Genomic DNA, 21,049 nt, shown 5'->3' on the forward strand with positions numbered 1-21,049 from the left:
AAAATATCATCATGGAAAAAAAGTCCAAATTTGAAGGTTTTATACAATCAGTTAAGATCTGTAACTGAGTGGGGCAGCCAGGTGGTGCTGTGGATAGAGCTCCAGCTATGGAGTCAGGAGTACCTGAGTTCAAATTCAACCTCAGACACTTAATAATTACCTAGCTGTGTGACCTTGGGCAAACAAGCCACTTAACCCCATTGCCTTGCAAAAACTTAAAGAAAAAACTGGAACTGACTGAGGCTCTTATTTCAATTCAGACTCAAACTGAAAAAAGTAAGGAAAACCATCAAACTCTAAAGATATGATCTACGTAAAATGCTTATGAATATGAAGTAGAAGTGATGAAAAGATTCAAGGGATTAGATCTAGTAGATAGCATACCTGAAGAACGACCAATTCTAGAGGAATACAAAAAAAAATATTTCAAAGAAAAGGAAGAGAAAGAAAGCAAAAAGTTGGTTTGATAAGGAAAGAAGGCAAGGGAAGGGTAAGAGAGGGAAAAGATATACCCAACGGAATTCCAGAGAACAGCAAGGAGAGATTTCTTAAGTGAGCAATGCAAAAAAAAAAAAAATAGAAGAAAACAATAAAAAGGGAAAGATAAGAAATCTTTTCAAGGAAATGAGATATCAAAGGAATAGTTCCTGTCAAAAAAATGGGCATGACAACTTTCAGAGCCAAGATGGCAAGGTGAGGCAGTAACTATCCAGCAATACCACTACTGGGTCAGATGATGAAAAAGGGTAAAACATCACTTGTACAAAAATATTCATAGCAGCTCTGTTTGTGGTGACAAAGAATTGGAAATTAAGTGAATGTTCTTCAATTGAGGAATAACTTAACAAACTGTGGTATATGTATGTCAGGGAACACTCCTGTTCTATTCGAAACCAAGAGGGATGGGAATTCAGGGAAGCCTAGAAGGATTTGCATGAACTGATGCTGAGTGAGATAAGCAGAACCAGAAAAACACTGTACATTCTAACAGCAACATGTGGGTAATGATCAACCTTGATGGACTCGCTCATTCCATCAGTGCAACAATCAGGGACAATTTGGGGCTGTCTGCAATGGAGAATACCATCTGTATCCAGAGAAGGAACTGTGGAGTTTGAACAAAGACCAAAGACTATAACCTTTAAATTAGGGGGGGGAAAGTTATGTTCTTATATAATTTTGCTATCTCATACTTTATTTTTCTTCCTTAAGGATATGATTTCTCTCTCATCACATTCAACTGAGATCAATGTATAGCATGGAAACAATATACAGACTAACAGAATGCCTTCTGTGGGGGAGGGAAGCAAGAATGGGGGGGAAATTGTAAAACTCAATATAAATAAAATCTTTCTAAAAAAAGAAATAGGATTGTCCTCCTACTTCCCACCAACTCACAAAATTTTTAAAAAGAAAATTCATGAATTTTAATAATACATGCAATAGAAAAAAATAAATCAGAAAAAATAACTTTGAAAATATGCCAAATTTTTACTCAAAAGCAAAATCAAGCTATTAAAAAACTTGTTTCATATGGAATACATTTTCTGTTTCACAGTGTATGTAAAAATGCTCATTTTATTTCATGTTTGTGAATTTCAAAAAAAAACCCAAATACTGATGGTTTCCTTTTTCATCAATTTTGAAGGCATGACAAGAAATCACATCTTTTTAAAAATGTATTTATTTACTATTTTATTTCTCCCTCCTTCATGTAAAAACAATTTTTAATATTCATTTTTAAAATTTTGAGTTCCAAATTCTTTCCCTCTCCTGCCCTACCCCCAGGAGAAAACTAGCAATTTGATATAGATTATAAATGTGCAGTCATGCAAAACATTTCCATAATAATCTTTTTTAATAGTTACGATCCTGATCTTTATTTTTTTTTGTAAGACAATGAGATTAAGTGATTTGCCCAAGATCACACAGCTAAGTAGATAGCTGAGACTATTTGAACTCAGTTCCTCCTGACTCCAGGGCTAGTGGTCTATCCACTGTACCATCTAGCTGCCCTCTATAATAAAGTTTTAAAAAAAAATTTTCTATCTCTTTCATTACATAGTCATTTCAATTTCAGAAAATAAAACCCCATTATAAACATGTTTCATCAAGAATAACATTCCTCTATTTTTCATGTGCAAAAAAAAATAGGTCTTGCTCTTCATCTCTTATGAGATCAGCAGCTAATCATCACTAATCCTCTGGAATTCTGATTTGTCATTGAGTTAATTGGAGTTCTTATCAGAATTTTTTTGGCATGGTGCTTTTTAAATTTATGTTTATTATGTTAGTGAACACTCTTGCTCTATTAGAAACCAGGAGGGATGGGAATTCAGGGAAGCCTGGAAGGAGATGCATTGTTCTCACTATACTGGGTTTAGAATAATGTAGAGGAGCAGTGAACCACCAATGACTGAGGCCATTTAACTTTAGTAGACACCAGTTTTGGGAGTTGAGAAATCTCAAGTAGAAATAGTTCTATTCAAAGATGTAGTCTTTTACCTTTTTGTTTTAAGGCAAAGCAAATCAAATCAGCAAATAACTAATGCGAAGAGTTTTCAGGTACAGAGAACTGTATGAATTTCTTTGTTAGTAAATCTATATCATGATAGAGCAACCCCTATTTGGTCTTCCCTATAAAAAAGACAGATATGTGGCAACAGCAGAAGAAAAATAATAAATCCTAACTGGTTCACCATTCAACAAAGCTTTAAGTGGTGCAGTGGATAGAGTACTAGAGTCAGGATGATCTGAGTTCAAATTTGATCTCAGACATCTGAGACTTCCTAGCTGTACAACCTTGGGTAAGTCACTTAACCCTGATTCTCTCACATTCAGGGCCATCTCCAGTTGTCCTGATTCTTATCTGGCCACTGGATGCAGCAGAGGAGAAAATTTATCTGGTCACCTGGTATAGAGGTTGCTCTCACTCAAATTCAATTCACATTCTCTCTGATGTCAGTCTTCTTTGAGAATTAAGGATAAATATCACCATCATCACCATCATCTCACAAGTCCTCCCAGGTTTTTCTGAAACCATCCCTTATTTCCTAAAAAACAGTTCTATTCCATCAAGTTTGCATAGCCTTACTTGTTCAGTCATATCCTACTGATAGGCCTCTCCTCTATGTCTAATTCCTCACCCCTGTGAAGAGGTAGAAATGCTTTTGTACATCCTTTAATTTGTAATGATTTAAATTACTCCCTTAATCTATACCCTCTCTTTTCCCACCTTCTACCTTTTTCCTTCTATTTCTTTCTTAGGGAAATGTATTTAAACAGAAAAATAACTGGGTTTGCTCCTTCCTCCTTTGATTGTTTAAGGTGAAAGTGAGGTTTAGATGTCAGCTATTCTCCCCACTTGATTGTCTTTTGTTGTATACAGGTATACCTTCACATCTCAATATGATTTAACTTTCTCTAACTTTCCCTTTCCCCTTCCCTGTCTGTGATGATATTTGTCCTGCATTCTCAAAAACCAGGACATTGGGGGGGGGGGGGGGCGGCAACCTGGGTTAAGTGACGTACCCAGGGTCACACAATTATTAATGAATAGAGCACCAGTCCTGAAGTCAGGAGGATCTGAATTCAAATCACTCAGATACCTGAGGCATAATAGCTATGTGACCTTCCTTGGGCAAATCACTTCCCCCACGGCCTCACAAAACCCAACAACAACAACAATAATAATAATAATAATAATAATAATTATTATTATTATTATAATTATAATCAGGCACTGGATCTCAGTGGCTTCTACTGTATCTATCCTCTTCCCCTTTCTATTCTTTTCAGATCTTCAAACCAAAGGGATCCATATAATGGACCAAATCTTTTAATCTATTTTCTCATCACACCTGATGATCCTAGGTTTAAGAGGGAACACCTGTATCTTCATCCCATATTTGGATATAGGCAGCTTATCCTTATTTACTTTTTAATTATTTTGTATTTCCTTTTTTTTTTTTATCTTTCTCTTGACACCAGTCTTTGAACTCGAAAGTTTCTCTACTGTCCTGGACTTTTCATTAGCAATGGTTGAAAGCCCTCAAGTTCATTAGGAGCACTTTTCCCCTTTGTGGATTATACTTACTTTTGTCAGAAGGTTATTCTTAGGGGCACCTAGGTGGTGCAGTGGAAAGAGCATCAGCCTTGGAGTCAGGGGTACCTGAGTTCAAATCTGGCCTCAGACACTAAAGAATTACCTAGCTGTGTGGCCTTGGACAAGCCACTTAACCTCATTGCCTTGCAAAAACTAAAAACTAAAATAAATAAATGTTTTAAAAAGGTTACAGTTGTAAGTCAATATTTTCTTCTTTTTTTCTATCTCTTGGTTTTATTTTAATATCAGTCTTTGGCTCCTACAGTAATTAGTTTCCTTTTTGTCCACTCTTGTTTTTCATAAACTTGGTCCATGGGCAAATATTGTTTCTTTTCTATCAAGCCCTGAATTCTCTAATTCTTTCTTCCTTATTCTCATTTCCTTTCCATTTCCTCCCCCCTAGTACTCTCATCCTTTAAAAAAAATATTTTGAACTATTAATGTTTGCTTGATCTCTTCAAGGAATTCAAGACTGAAGTTTGGGATGGTCCTGGTGGTGGTTAATTGGAATATCAAGTGATGCGTTGTTCCCAGATCCCAAGGACAGCTTTGACTGGTGATCAGCAAGCTTTCAGTGTGACCAAAGGGATCGGATCCCTCCCCACCTCCCAGGCTGTGTTTGAGCATTTAGTCTACAGGTTTGTTCAAGCAAATTTTCAGGAACATACTGATAGACTTGGTCAGAAGATTCCAGTTGGAAAATGATGTATAAAGGAACAGAACCACAACATTCCATTTCATCTGGGATTCCTTCCCTTGTTATTCTTCTGCAGGTTTCTGTTTTGGTCCCTTGCTTAATAACCATTCAAGAGTCCAGTACCTGCTCTTCACCCTGAAACAACCACCATTAGGAACAAATCTTCCTTTGATGCACAGTCCCAAAATGAGTATTAAGTAACAAAATTCACAGTTGTCACCTGTTCCTGCCCCTTACTCAAGATATATCTCTCTCTGCCCCCACCCAAATGCTAAATCTGGGTTCTATTCTTGGAGACCAGCCTCTCCCTGAGTTAGACGTCCTAGAATGCTGTGTTCCTAGATCTCTGTCTCTCTCCTCTTGAACAATAGGTCACCATACTTTCTTGGATTTCCTGCTCAGGAGGTGATGGACAAACTCATGGTTCTTCTTCCAATTCCTCCACTATTTCTTTCTGCCAGGCTTTAATTGGTGGCGGGTTTTTTTTTTTGGAATTTTCTTTGCAAAGCAATGGGGTCAAGTGACTTGCCCAAGGCCACAAAACTAAATAAGGATTGAGTGTCTGAGGCCAAATTTGTACTCAGATCCTAACTCCAGGGCTGGTGCTCTACCCACCGTGCCACCTAGCTGCCCCATTTGGTGGTTTTCCAGAGAAAAGAATGTTAGACCTAGATCTAAAAAGCTCATCTTTCTGATCTCAAATCTAGTCTCAAACACTTATTAGATATATGGTCACTTCACCCCATTTGCCTCAGTGTCCTCATCTGTAAAATGAGATGGAGAAGGAAAAGGTAAACCATTCTGGAGTCATTACCAAGAAAACTCTAAAAGGGAACATGAAGAATTGGGTATGATGAGACAGCTGAACAATAATCAGTTATCAGTACCCCATTTTGAGTGATCAGTTAGAGACTAGGCATTTAAATCTGATTTCCACCAAAACCACTTTTGAGAGGAAAACAATAAAATAGAAAAGGTAAGAAATCTTTTCAAGGAAATGAAATCTCAAAGGAATAGTTCCTGTTTAAAAAAAAATGGGCACAAGGACTTCCAGAGCCAAGATGGCAAGGTAAGGCAGTAAAACTAACCTAGGTTTTCCCAAATTCCCTTCCAACCAAACTTGCAACAAGACTTCAAAACTAATTTTGGAGCTTTGAAGCAGATTACCAATCTAGGCCAGGTTGGAGGGTGCACCAAAAAGGTCTGCTTCACTATAGTGGATGTGTAGGCCCTATCCTAGAGAGCCACAGAATATTTTAGGGGAGTCCTGAGAAACCTTGATTTCAGGAAATATTTCAATCTATTTTAAGGACTTCTTGCTTTGGATGAAATGTGATAATAAGGTCTTTGCTGTAGGGACAGATCTTTCTTCATTAATTAGATCCATAAATTTTAATTCCAGGAAGACTTCTCCAATGTACACAATTATAAACTCTGGCTGAAAGCCTTCCCAGAATTATGACTTTTTTTCCCCTTGCCAATAATTTTTTGAAAATTATTTATTTTGAGTTTTACAATTTTTTCCCCAAATCTTCCTGCCCCCCACCCCCACCCCAGAAGGCAGTTTGTTAGTATTCACAATGTTTCCAAAGTATACATTGATCTAAATTGAGTGTGATAAAGGAGAAATCATATACTTAAGGAAGAAAAATAAAATATAAGAGATAGCAGAATTACATAGTAAGAGGACAGGTTTTCCCCCCACTAAATTAAAGCTAATATTCTTTGATTCTTTCTCTGGAAACAGTTGGTAATTTCCATTGCAGATAGCCCCAAATTGTCCCTAATTGTTGCACTGATGGAATGAGCAAGTCCATCAAGGTTGGTCATCACCCCCATGTTGCTGTTAGGGTGTACAATTTTTTCTAGTTCTGCTCATCTCACTCAGCATCACTTTATGCAAATCCTTTCAGACTTCCCTGAATTCCCATCCCTCCTGGTTTCTAATAGAACAAGAGTGTTCCCTGACATACATATATCACAGTTCATTAAGCCATTCCCCAATTGAAGGACATTCACTTAATTTGCAATTCTTTGCCACCACAAACAGGGCTGCTATGAATATTTTTGTACTAGTGATGTTTTTACCCTTTTTCATCATCTCTTAATGGTATAGACCCAGTAGTGGTATTGCTGGATCAAAGGGGATGCACATTTTTGTTGCCCTGTGGGCGTAATTCCAAAAAGCTCTCCAGAAAGGCTGGATGAGTTCACAACTCCACCAACAATGTAATAGTGTCCCAGATTTCCCACAACCCTTTCAACATTGATCACTGTCCTTTCTGGTCATATTGGCCAGTCTGAGAATTGTGAAGTGGTATCTCAGAGATGCTTTAATTTGCATTTCTCTAACAAGTAATCATTTAGAGTAATTTTCATATGACTATGGATCGCTTTAATTTCCTCATCTGTAAATTGCCTTTGCATATCCTTTGACCATTTGTCAATTGGGGAATAGTTTCTTTTTTTGAAAATTTGACTCAGTTCTCTGTATATTTTAGAAATGAGTCTTGTCAGAAATAGTAGTTGTAAAAATTGTTGTCCAATTTACTACATTTCTTTTGATCTTGGTTACAGTGGTTTTATTTGTGCAAAAGTTTTTAAATTTATTGTAATCAAAATTATCTAGTTCATTTTTAATGATGTTTTCCATCTCTTCCTTGGTCATAAACTGCTTCCCTTTCCACAGATCCGACAGATAAACTACTCCTTTTTCTTCAAGTTTGCTTATAATGTTTTTATATCAAAATCCTGCATCTATTTGGATCTTATCTTGGTATAGGGTGTGAGCTGTTGGTCTAATCTAAGTTTCTTCCATACTAACTTCCAATTTTCCCAACAGTTTTTAATGAAGAGAGAGCTTTTATTCCCAATAGTTGCACTCATTGGGTTTATCAAACAGATTACTATAATCATTTCCTGCTATTCCATTGATCTACCAATCTATTTCTTAGCCAATACCAGACAGTTTTGATGACTGATGCTTTATAATATAATTTTAGATCTAGTAAGGCTAAGCCACCCTCTTTGACACTTTTTTTCACTGAATCCCTGGAAATTCTTGACTTTTTATTTCTCCATATAAATTTACTTACTTTTCTAACTCATTAAAGTAATTTTTTTAGAATTATGATTGGTAGGGCACTAAACAGGTAAATTAGTTTTGGTAGATTTGTCATTTTTATTATATTAGCTTGACCAATCCATGAGCAGTTGATGTCTACCCAGTGATTTTAATCTGATTTAATTTGTGTGAGAAGTGTTTTGTAATTGTTTTCAAAAAGTTTTTGAGTCTGCCTTGGCAGATAGACATCCAAGTAGTTTATATTGTCTGAGGTTACATTGAATGGGATTTCTCTTTCTAACTCTTGCTGCTGTATCTTGGTAGTCTTATATAGAAATGTCGCAGATTTATGAGGCTTTATTTTATATCCTGATATTTCACTGAAGTTGCTAATTATTTCTAGTATTTTAGATGATTTGGGGGGATTCTCTATGTATACCATTATGTCAGTTGCAAAGAGTGAGTTTTGTCTCTTCCTCCCCAATTTTAATACCTTCAATTTCTTTGTCTTCTCTTATTGCTGAGGCTAACATTTCTAACACAATATTGAATAGTAGTAGTGATAATGGGTATCCTTATTTCACCCCTCATCTTACTGGGAATGCCTCCAGCCTATCCCCATTACATATAATGCTTGTTGATGGTTTCAGATAGATACTGCTTATTACTCTAAGGAACAGTCCATTCATTCCTATACTCTCCTGTGTTTTTAGGAGGAATGGGTGCTGTATTTTTATCAAAAGCTTTTTCAGCATCTATTGATATGATCATATGATTTCTGAGAGGTATGTTAATGATATAATTAATTATACTGACAGTTTTTCTAATATTGAACCAACCCTGCAATCCTGGGATACATCCTACTTGACTATAATGTATCATCCTACTAATAACTTGTTGTAATCATTTTGCTAAGATTATTTAAGATTTTTGCATCTATATTCATCAAAGAAATAGGTCTGTAATTTTCTTTCTCTGTTTTAACTCTTCCTGGTTTAGGTATCAGCACCATATTGGTGTCATAGAAAGAGTTAGGCAGAGTTCCATCTTCACCTATTTTTTCAAAGAGTTTATATAAAATTGGAACCAATTTTTCCATAAATGTTTGGTAGAATTCACTTGTGAATCCATCTGGCCCTGGAGATTTTTTTCTTACGGAGTTCAATAATGGATTGTTGAATTTCTTTTTCTGAGATAGGGTTATTTAGGTTAATTTCCTCTTCATTTAATCTGGGCAACTTATATTTTTGTAAATATTCATCCATTTCATTTAGATTGTCAAATTTATGGGAATATACCAAGCTATTTGGTCTTGGGCAAGCCACTTAACTCCGTTTGCCTTGCAAAAACCTAAAAAAAAAAATTATTGGCATAGAGTTGGGCAAAATAATTCCAAATTACTTTAATTTCCTCCTCATTGGTGGTGAGTTCAACTTTTACATTTATGATACTAGTAATTCGGTTTTCTTCTTTTTTTTAATCAAATTGACCAGAGGTTTATCAATTTTACTGTTTTTTTCATAAAACCAACTCTTGGTTTTATTTATTAGTTCAATAGTTTTCTTGCTTTCAATTTTATTAATTTCTCCTTTAATTTTTAGAAATTCTAATTAGGTATTTAATGGAAGGTTAATTTGTTCTTTCTAATTTTTTAGTTGCACATTTAGTTCATTGATTTCCTCTTTTTCTAATTTATTCATGTAAGCATTTAAAGATATAATATATCCTCTGACAGCTGCCTTGAGTGAATCCCATAGGTTTTGGTATGTTATTTCATTATTGTCATTATCTAGGATGAAATAATTCTGTCTATAATTTGTAGTTTGATCCATTCATTTTTAAAAATAAGTTTATTTAGTTTCCAATTAGTTTTGGGTCTGTATCTCCCTGGTCCAGTATTGATTTTTATTGCATTATGATCTGAGAAAGATGTATTTACTATTTCTGCCTTTCTCCAATTGATCATTAGGTTTTTATGCCCAGTACATGGTCAATTTTTGTGTAAGTGCCATGTGCTACAGAGAAAAAAAAAGGTATATTCCTTTCTATCCCCATTTTTTCCTCCATAAGTCTATCATATCTAGGTTTTCTAACAATCTATTTACCTCCTTAACTTCCTTCTTGTTTATTTTATGATTAGATTCATCAAAATCTGAGTGTGGGAGGTTGAACTCTCCCAACAGTAGAGTTTTGCTATCTATGTCTTCCTGTAGTCCTTTCAGCTTCTCCTCTAAGAATTGGATACAACCCATTGGGTGTATTCTTATTCAATATTGAAATCACTTTACTATCTATATCCTTTTAGGAGAATATAGTTTCCTTCCTTATCTCTTTTAACACTATTTTTGCAGCTGCTTTGTCTGAGATAAGGATTGCTACCCCTGCTTTTTTCACTTCAGTTGAAGCAAAATATATTTTGCTCCAACCTTTTACCTTTACTCTATCTGTATCTCTCTGCTTCAAATGAGTTTCCTGTAAGCAGCATATTGTCGGATTCTGGTTTTTAATCCACTCTTCTCTTTGCTTGCCTTTTAAAGGACAGTTCATGCCATTCACATTCAAGGTTACAATTATTAACTCTTTATTGCCCTCCATGCTATCTTCCTTCTGTTTGTTATTTTTCCCCTTTTTTCCCTTTATCCATATTCCTCAGTATTTTGTTTCTGAATACCTCCCATTCAATGTGCCTTGCAAAAACCTAAAAAAAAAAAATTAACTTTAAGCCAAGTTTTGATGAGAGGAAGATTCAGGTGGTTCTCAGCTCCTCCCTTCTTCCACTAGTTATTACAATAGGTCTTTAGTACCTCTTCAAGTAATGAGATTTACCCCATTCAGTCTCCTCCATCCTCCTGTTTCTTTAGTGTCCCCCCCCCTTTTTAAAGAGGTATTGTTTTTAAATCATTCTATCTGAGTCACAAAAAAGTTTTAAGTGTCCATGACTTCTGGCTAAGTCTATTCTCTCTAATAGAATTACAATTCTTATGAGTCATATATGAGAATCTTTCTTCCACAAGAGGATACTGGATACCAATTTCTTTTTCTTTACCCACTCCTCCTTTTTTTAACCTTCTCATGTGTATCTTGAACCTCCTGTTTGATGTCCAAATTGTCTATTACGCTCTGGTTTTTTCACCAGGAAATGTTGGAAGTCTTCCAATTCTTAGAACCAAACAATGGGACAGCTAGTAGACAGAGCAAATCTTCAGTCATTCTGATTCATATCTGGCCACTGGACCCAGATGTCAGGGTCTTCTTCAAGAACAAAGGACAAACTTCATCAGAACTAGTGGACAAAGTAAAAACAGCAAGAATCCACTAGTCATTGCTTATGGAAATCCTCAAAAGGAAACTCGCAGGAGAAGTCATAGCCAAACCTAGGGTTACTATGCTATAATCAGACAAAAAGAAAGTTCAGGTATAAGAAGTCATACTCAGGATCATGTAAATCTTGGAGGCTACCACCATAATAAAGAGGAGAACTTAGAATATAATGTTCCAAAAGGCACAAGATAAAGGTTTTCAACCACGAAAAATCTATTTGGCATAACTGAACAGAAAAATAGACCTTTAATCAAATAGATTTCTAAGGATTCTTGATGAAAGGCCAAAAAATGAACACATGCTTTGAAATGGAAAAGCAGAAGACAAGAAACACATATGAAAATGGACACATTTAACCAATTGACTCTAATGCAACAAACATTATCTTCAATAAAGGGGCTTTGAAGAAAGAATTACAAGCTTCCTGGAAAGAGCCATCAAGTCTGGGATGAACTCACTTCTTGGCCAGGTATACAGAGGGTATGTTTGCTTTTCTTTGCTCGTTTTCACTCTTTGCTTTGGGCTGGCTCTACAGCCAGGAGAGCAGGAGGAAGAGATTGAGAAATGGAGGTAAAGCAAAAAAACAAGAGAGCAATAAAAAGGTTTGAATGCTGCCTGCTTGGTTTTGTTGACATGGAAACAAAATAGTAAAAATCAGAGGAATTTGAACAGCAGCCACAAATCTTCAAGTTCCTACTAGGAGCCACTGAGAGTTAACACGGGTATCATGGAGTCCTTGAGGATGAACTCACAGCCAGCCTGGGAGGGAGGCACTGTTATTATCCTCATCGTCCCCCGTGTACAGATGAGGAAACTGAAGCAGCTTAAAGTGAAAGATGTGTCTGAGACTGGATTTAAACTCAATTCTTCCTCACTCCAGACCTACTGCTCTCTCTACCATGTGACCCCTTGGTACCATTAGGAAGATACAAAATGGGGAGAAACAGGGGAAGCCCCAGAATGAGGGGCTTGGGTTAGACAGGGCAAAGTGAGGACAAAGTAAAAAGGGGTGTCCTCATAGACTGGCCAATGTAACCAGAAAGGACAATGATCAATATTGGAAGGGATGTGGGAAATCTGGGACACTAATGCATTGTTGGTGGAGCTGTGAACTCAACCAAACTTTCTGGAGAGAAATTTGGAATGAGGCCCAAAAGGCAATAAAAATGTACATACCCTTTGATCCAGCAATACCATTACTGGGTCTACACCCTGAAGAGATGATGAAAAAGGGTAAAAACATCCCTTGTACAAAAATATTCATAGCAGCCCTCTGTGTGGTGGCAAAGAATTGGAAATCAAGTAAATGTCCTTCAATTGGGGAATGGCTTAATAAACTGTGGTATACATACATACATATATATATGTATGTCATGGAACACTATTGTTCTATTAGAAACCAGGAGGGATGGGAATTCCAGGAAGTCTGGAAGGAATTGCATAGACTGATGCTGAGTGAGATGAGCAGAACCAGAAGAACACTGTACACCCTAACAGCAACATGGGGTGATGACAAACCTTGATGGACTTGCTCATTCCTTCAGTGCAATAGCCAGGGACAATTTTGGGCAATCTGCAATGGGGAATACCATCTGTATCCAGAAAACAAATTGTGGAGTTTGAACAAAAACCAAAGACTGTTACCTACAATTAAAAAAAAATGTTGTCTTATGTACTATATAATTTTGCTATCTCTAATATTTTATATTTTCCTTAAGGATAATGATTTCTCTCTCATCACATTGAATTCAAAGCAATGTGGACAATGGAAATAATGTAAAGACTGACAAACTGCCTTCTGTGGGGGTGGGGAGGGAAGCAAGATTAGAGGAAAAAATTGAAAAATTCAAAAACAAATAAATTTTTAAAAAGTAAAATCAATAAATGGGTACAAGGACTGAAACCAAAATAAGAAAAGAAAGAAAAAGGGGTGTCAACACCCTCCTGGTATTTCAGGAGGCAAGAACCCCTGACTCACCTGGGCTCTGGGTGCTTGGAAGCCTGAAGGTCCTCCATCCTCATCCTCCATACTCCTTTCTTAGTGATGGACAGAGTCTTCTGGCAGTATAGCTGGAAATGAAAACTGGTCATGAAGCAATGCTCTAACTTTACCCCGAAGGTCTCCAGAGTCCCTGATCCTGAAGAGGTAAGATCCATTTCCCACTAAGGTCACAAAAACAAGAGGTTAAAGAGAGCCCAGGGGATCGGTAAGTGGCACAGTGGATAAAGCACTGGCCCTGAAGTCAGGAGTACCTGGGTTCAAATCTGGCCTCAGACACTTTCTAATTACTTAGCTGTGTGGCCTTGGGCAAGCTACTTAACCCCATTTGCCTTGCAAAAACCTAAAAAAAAAAAAAAAAAAAAAAAAGAGAGAGCCCAGGCAAACACAAGGCCAGGCTGGGATCACAGCAGACTCTGGCCTAACAATCAGGACTTGTGGCTTCAGGTCCCAGGTTGATTCTTGAGGCACTATAAGCAAGTTGAAGGTCTCAGAATTAAGTATGCACTACTTTGATGCTGAGTGATTCAATACAAATTTACAGAAAAATATGGATCATGAATAAGGAAGGAGAAAAGGCAAAGACCTCTGGACTATGAAGAAGCTCTCCTCTAACATTTTATTGGAGAAAAGAATCAGGGGACATGAGTTGGACAAGAATGGCTTTAAATAATAGCACCAAAGAAATAAAATGCATATTTTACAAGCCAGGTAGGGGGCCCATTCTGGAGTCAGCTCTCTGTATCTTAAAAGACCACCAACTTATTAAAAAAAAGAATAAGTTAAATAGAAGAAAATGTGTATGCAACTGAGGCAAATTCCTCTAGTTGAATTTAAAGAAATTCCTAGTGAAAACGGGACATGTAAATAGAAGGGTGACAGGGAAGAGATCCAGTGCAGAGTCCAAAGAGTCAGGTTCTCCAGATGTTCCCAATGGCAGAGACTTGAGGATGAGATCAGAACGAGATGCTAACACTGTTGAAGACAGGAAGGTCAGATTCCCAAAGACTCTGGAGGGGTCTGCCGTGTCCTTCTCCAGCTCACTGGACAGATAAGGGTCACAGAGCTAGGGAGCATCTGAAGCAGAATGTAATTAGGGAAGGTGTGTCCTCAATTCACTGTGCCACAAAAAGGGGGGTTGGGGTGGCATGGCTGAGGACACAATGTCTGCTTGTCACCATAGGGGAGAATTTCATGCAAGGGCTGACAGCAAAAGCGAAGGCATGAAATCCATGTGGCAGGGCAGGAAGAGAGGAGCCAGAGATGGGCTGGACTCCCCGAGCAAGGCCTCTGGGTCGCCACGGACCTCCAAGAAGGGTCTCCGGGCAATGGAAGAGGAGGCTGGCGGGCAGGGTCTGTCCCGGGGAGGGGCTGGGGCAACGCAGGGTGGTGCCTCCCTGGAGGAGGGGCGAGGGAGGGCAGGGGCATGCCCGCCTCCTGGGAGCCCCCCGGCAGCGTGCTCTGCAGCAGGGGGACCGCGCGTCCCTGTCTCCTGGGCTTCTCCCCTTTCTGCCTCCTGTCCCAACGAGGCTACAGCGGGGCCGCGCCCGGGCCTGCACTCGGGGGCTCTGCCCAGGCCGCTGGGGGGCAAGGGGGCGCGGTGGCCGGGAAGGGCGGGAGACGTGGGGGGCGCCCCGAGATGCCCCTCAGATCCCCCCAAACCCCAAAACCCCCTGCAGGCTTGGGGACCCCGCCGCCCCCCTCAGCCCCCACAACCGCCCGCGGCCCCGCCCACTCCCCAGGGTCACCCTCCGCCCCCCATGCTGCGCCCTCGGCCCCCCACGCCGCAGCCCCAGCGCTCACCTCAGAGGACCCAGGAAATGCGCCTGCACGCCAAGCTCACGACCGGAAATGGCTCCGGCGAGCGGGAAAAAAGCCGAGGGGCCAGGGCGCTGGCGGAGTTCCGGGGGAGCTGCTTCCGGTATTACCCAGCGGCCTTCTGGGAAATGTGGTCCAGGGCCTGACCGGAGCCTCCTCCGGGCGGGGCGTTGGAGGTGGATGGGCGGGGCCAGATCCACGTGACGGCTCCGCCGCGTTCCCCCACCCACTCCGGAACGTCCAACGGGCGGGGTCGGAAGAGAACCGGGGTCCGGGGCTCCGGGGGCGGGGCCCAAGGGATGGGGCGGGGCTCCCGGCACGGAGCTGTCACGTGAGCCTGGCTCCCCCGCGGTCGCGGCTCCGGACGTCGCCACCAGGGGCGCCCGAGGCCCCCAGCGGGGCTTCCTGCCCGCGGCCCTCCAGAGGCGGAGCCTGGAGTCCGGGAGGCGCGAGTTCGAGTCCGGCCTCAGACAGGCCGGGCCCGCGGACAAGTCCTGGCCCCTGACTGCGGCCCCGGGGCCGCCCGGCCCGGCGAGGGGAAGGCCTTGCCCAAAGAGGAGGTTCCAGAGCCAGTCCGGGGGTCCCGGGACGTTCCAGAGAGCAAGGCCCGGCTCCGGAGCGCGAAGCCTCCCGGAAGGCGCCATGGCGCGTGCGCAGCAAGAGCCGCGCCGAGGAACACGTGACCGCGGGCACTCCCACCCGACGAGGCAGACACGTGTGCAAGGCAAGTGCTTACAACACAAGGAATATTGAAAATGAGCTTTGCCGGCAATGGGGAAAAATATACATGGATTAATTTTTAAAACAGAAATTGATTTCCAAAGAATGCAGTTACATCATCCTCTAAATTTTTAAAGTTACAATGTTGCCCTGAAATAGCTCCCAAGGAGCGGCTAGGTGGCACAGTGGATGGAGCACCAGCCCTGGAGTCTGGAGGACCTGAGTTCAAATCCGGCCTCAAACACTTAATAATGACCTAGCTGTGTGGCCTTGGGCAAGTCAAGTAATTCCATTGCCTTGCAAAAAAAAGAGGAAAGAAATAGCTCCCAAAATCACAATCAAAGATAAATCTGACAAATAAAGCAGTATTACAGATTTATTGTTTTGACAAAACAGATTTGGTTGGAACAAAATCTTGCTGCCAATTCAATGACATCAGTTCAACTGAATATATTTCCTAAATTATCTTACATAGAAAATCATTTTATCCACCTGTGATTTTAATCTGTACACTAATGGCAGTCAGTATAAAATACTCATACCAGAACTTTTTGAGTCAGCAAAGAAACAAAGTTGAGTACTCAAAAACTGGTGAACAGCTGAAGACATGACAATATGTGAATTGAAAAGATTATTACTGAAGGGTAAAGGGAAACATCAGGATTTCCAGGGGGAAACCCCGACATTTTAGGGGTTTATTCACAGTGTGAAATTTGGCATGATTAGTGAGTTCTCTTAAAATGGAAAATTGAATGACATCTGTAATAGAGCAAGAGGGCTAACTTTGAGAATGTTATCCATAAGTTTTAACTCCAGCAAGATTTCTCCAATGCACACTCAAGGTGTGTTCCATTACAACACAATAACAATATAACACAGTAACAAGTCTGTCTTCTACCCACTGATGCCAAAAGGACCAAAGGTGCTTGCTCAGTACTATGAATAAAATATTATCAAGGAAAAAAAATTCCAAAGATGGAGAGGGTTTTATACAATCGGATAACTTCTGGAACTATTGAAGTCTTATTTCAAAATTGAGATTCAAATTGAAAAAGGAAAACCATCAGACTCTGAAGATATGATCTACATAACATTTCTTATGAATATGAAGTAGAAGTGATGAAAAGATTCCAGGGATTAGATCTAGTAGACAGCATACCAGAAAAACTATCAATTCTACAGGAGAGTCGGACAGGAAGCAGCAACAAAAAAATATTTCAGTGAAAAAGAAGAGAAAGAAAGGTGGTCTGATGAGGGTCTACAACTAGCTGAGGAAAGAAGGAAAGGGAAAGAAGGGTAAAAAAAGAGAGGGAGAAGATAAACCCAACTGAATTCCAGTGAACAGCAAGGAGAGATTTCTTAAATGAGCAATGCAAAAAAAAAAAATGGAAGAAAACAATAAAATAAGAAAAATAAGAAATCTTTTCAAGGAAATGAGATATCAAAGGAATAGTTCCTGTCAAAAAAAATGGGAATGAGGACTTCCAGAGCTAAGATGGCAAGGTAAGGCAGTAACAACTACCCTGATTTTCACAAATTCCCTTCCAACCAATCTGGCAAATAGACTTCAAAATTAATTTTGGAGCTTTGAAGCAGATTACCAATCCAGGCCAGTTTAGAGGGTGGACAGAAAAGATCTGTTTCACTATGGTGAGAGGAAGTATAAGTGAGCTAGTCAGTGTCAGGTCCCATCCTAGACAGCCACAGAATGTTTTAGGGGACTCATGAGAAACTTTATGATTTCAGGAAAAATTTCAATCCATTTTTCAGGGCTTCTTGCTTTGGATGAAATATGGGATATCTAATAAGGTCTGTGCTGGAGGGACAGACTTTTCCTCACTAATTAGAGCCATAAATTTTAACTCCAGGAAGACTTCTGCAATATACACAGTTATAAGCTCTGGCTTATTTCTTTTGTGAAAGAGGTAATATAGTGAAACAGTTACTTATGTTAAATATTAGTCCTTTTGGTTTTCGTTTTAAATTTAATTGATTTGGGGGAAAATAGGTAAAATTGATAATGCTTCAATACAAGATCTCCCTCCGAATCATGCTATGATGGGAAATAATCTGCCCTCCTGCAGGAAAATTACCTCAAAAAAAATGGGGATTTGTCAACTGTTGAGAGTTCTAAACTTTTCACACCAACACTGTTGCCCCAAGCATCAGGGCATTCTTTAACTTGTAATTAGAGAATGGCTCAGGGATTGAGAGTGAACAAGGGTATTAAGCACTTGCTTGGGGTTGAATAAAAGGAGAAATTTCCATCTTTGTCTTCAGCCTCTTCAACCTTCCTCTGAGTAAAGGATAAACTAGCCAGCAGGAACACAAGGAGAATGGGCAGGAACACAAGGAGAATGGGAGTCCAAATATGACCTCAAGACATTTGACACTTACTTGGCTTTTTGATCCTGGGAAAATCACTTAATCCTAACTGGCTCACATCCAAGGTCATCTCTAGTCACCCTCATCCATATCTAGCCATTAGACTCAAAGGGCTCTGCAGCAGAAAGTGAGGTTGGTGACTTAGCACAGCCCCGCCCCCAAAAATCCAATTCATTGTCATGGCATCACCCCCCATGTCATGGTCTTCTTCAAAAAAAAAGAACAAACATCATCATCAATGAGGCAATGTTTTAAACATGGTTGTACAGATACAAGGTCTATCAGATTGCTCAGTGCCATGGGGAAGGGAGGGTGATAGACAAATGTGGAACTCAAAAGCTTACAAAAGGATGAATATTGAAAATTATCGTTGAATGTAACTGGAAAAAATAAAAATTAGTTGATTATTTGAAAAGGAGGAATTGATTTCTGAAGAATACAATTACATCATCCTCCAAGTTATCATTTTGTAAATTAACAACAGTTCCTATAAATAACTCCCAAAATCACAAAGATAAACCTGACATATAAAAGCAGTATTACAGCTTTATTGTTTTGACAAAACAGATTTGGAACAAAACCTTGCTGCCAATCAAATGACATCAGTTCAACTGAATATTTGCCAAACAATTTGACATAGAAAATCATTTTATCCAGCTGAGATTTGAATCTTTAGACTAATTGCAGTCAATTACAAATACTGATACCAGAACTTTTTGTGTCACCAAAGAAACAATGTTGAGTACTCACCAACTGGTGAACAGCTGAAGAAATGACAATATGTGAATTCAAAGGATTATTATTGAAGAGTAATGGGAAACTATCAGAATTTCCAGGGGGAAACCCCGACATTTGAGGGGTTTATTCACAGTGTGAAATTTGGCATGATTAGTGAGTTCTCTTAAAATGGAAAATTGAATGAGATCTGTAATAGAGCAATAGGACTAACTTTGAGATTGTTATCCATAAATTTTATCTTCAGCAAGATTTCTCCAATGCACACTCAAGGTGTGTTCCATTACAACACAATAACAATATAACACAGTAGCAAGTCTGTCTTCTACCCACTGATGCCAAGGGGACCACAGGTGTGCAGTACAATGATATGAGCTATATAACATTTCTTATGAATATGAAGTTGAAGTGATGAAAAGATTCAAGTGTTTAGACGTAAGAGATAGTACCCCCAACAATTATCAATTCTAGAGGAGTGTCGGACAGGAAGCAGCAACAAAATATACTACAAAGAAAAACAGAAAGAAAGGTGGTCAGATGAGGGTCTACAACCAGCTGAGGAAAGAAGGAAAGGGAAAGGTAAAAAAGAGAGGGAGAAGATAAACCCAACTGAATTCCAGTGAATAGCAAGGACAGATTTCTTAAATGAGCAATGAAAAAAAAAGAAGAAAACAATAAAAAGGAAAAAGATAAGTAAAGGAAATGAGATATCAAAGGAATAGTTCCTGTCAAAAAAAAAAATGGGCATGAGGACTTTCAGAGCCAAGATGGCAAGGTGAGGCAGTAACTACCCTGAATTTTCCCAAATTTCCTTCCAACCAATCTAGCAATAAGACCCCATAACTAATTTTGGAGCTTTGAAGCAGATTACCAACCCAGGCCAGCTTGGACAGTGCACAGAATATATATGTTTCACTGTGGTGGGATGAAGGTCCATTAAATGAGCTAGTCAATGGCAATTCGCATCCTAGAGAGCCATCGAATATTTGAGGGAGTCCTGAGAAACATTATGATTTCAGGAAAAAGTTTAATCCATTTTCAGGGCTTCTTACTTTGGATGAAACATGGGATATCTTAAAAGGTCTGTGCTGAAAGGACAGGCCTTTCCTTATTAATTAGATAAATCAATTTTAACTTCTCCAATGGACACACAATTATAAGCTCTGGCTGATGGCCTTCCCACAATGATGACTTTGAAAAGCCTTCTTTTCAGTGAGAATATTATGGTGTCTAGTAACCTCCATCTTCTAGAGAAAGGTGGGCCCTCATCACACACTTTTATGTCTTCTCTCCATTATGAATCCTTCATGTGAAGAGATGTTCTTAGACTGAAGGAATTCCCAGTAGATTCCATGTGGAACTTTATTCTTGGATGAACTTTCTGTGGCCTAACCCACTTTGTTCTCCATTTCTATACTTTCCATATTCATTACAGGAGCATTACTTCTGACCCATGTGAATTCTCTGATGGGAAATAAGGGAAGACTTTAGTCTCATGATTTGCTATGTTAAAGATATTAATGAGGTTTATCCTCTAGAATGAATTCTCTGAAATGAGAGAAATAATCATTTTTCCCATTATGAATGACCAAATATTGAGTCATGGCTAAACTTCTCCCCTGTCTTTGTATTTCCTCACCCAGAAATCAGCCCCTACATATTATTCAGCCAGTCTCTGAAGGACAGGGTTGACGTTTGGGATGAAATCTTGAGCAATAATTACCCAACCCAAAGGTTTACATCAGACCTAAAAAGTGAAGAGACTTTAGACTAAGTGAATTCTGGTGCACTGTGTTTTAGTCAGACAGGTTCAAGGGGAAGTGGATTTCCCCTTTTGTCTAGATGACCTTATTCAGGGATGGTCTGGATATAAATTTCTTTGTCTAGATTGAGTGATGAGCTCAAACTCTCATTAGAATAGTCATTCTCATAAATTTAAAAACTGTCAGAATTGATCACTACCTTTTGGGAACATCCACTCATCTAAGGGCATATAAGTACTGGGAGGCTTCCATGATTCATCTTTGGTTTACAAGAGATAAAAAATCTCGGTTAACAATTTTGGTTATATTAATTTTTTGTTATCAATGAATAAAATGAATAACCAGAAATTGTCTCAGGATTTTTCATTTGTCACAGTTGTTTGTAAGGGAAAAGTGTTTAGGAAAAGCTTTACCATAGTAACCACACTCATTAAGTATTCTC

The 21,049-nt window shown here is 39.2% G+C and overlaps 1 protein-coding gene across 4 annotated transcripts in view; it reads right to left on the minus strand.

Moving 5' to 3' along the window:
• The window catches only part of LOC141510166 (uncharacterized), a 38,431-nt gene extending 23,359 nt beyond the window's left edge, over positions 1 to 15,072 (minus strand). Inside the window, exons 1-2 of one of the 4 annotated variants that reach the window (XM_074220195.1) lie at positions 14,990 to 15,072; positions 13,166 to 13,257 (exon numbers count right to left, since the gene is read on the minus strand). In XM_074220195.1, coding sequence (XP_074076296.1) covers positions 13,166 to 13,216 — 51 coding nt within the window. In that variant the 5' untranslated portion in view covers positions 13,217 to 13,257; positions 14,990 to 15,072. Of the gene's footprint in view, positions 1 to 13,165; positions 14,668 to 14,989 lie in introns of those variants that run through there. The other 3 variants (XM_074220196.1, XM_074220193.1, XM_074220197.1) reach the window with 3 other exon arrangements.
• Between the last annotated feature and the right edge of the window lie 5,977 nt (positions 15,073 to 21,049).

Source organism: Macrotis lagotis, chromosome 1 (assembly GCF_037893015.1).
Source record: "Macrotis lagotis isolate mMagLag1 chromosome 1, bilby.v1.9.chrom.fasta, whole genome shotgun sequence".
NCBI classification, from domain to species: Eukaryota; Metazoa; Chordata; class Mammalia; order Peramelemorphia; family Peramelidae; genus Macrotis; species Macrotis lagotis.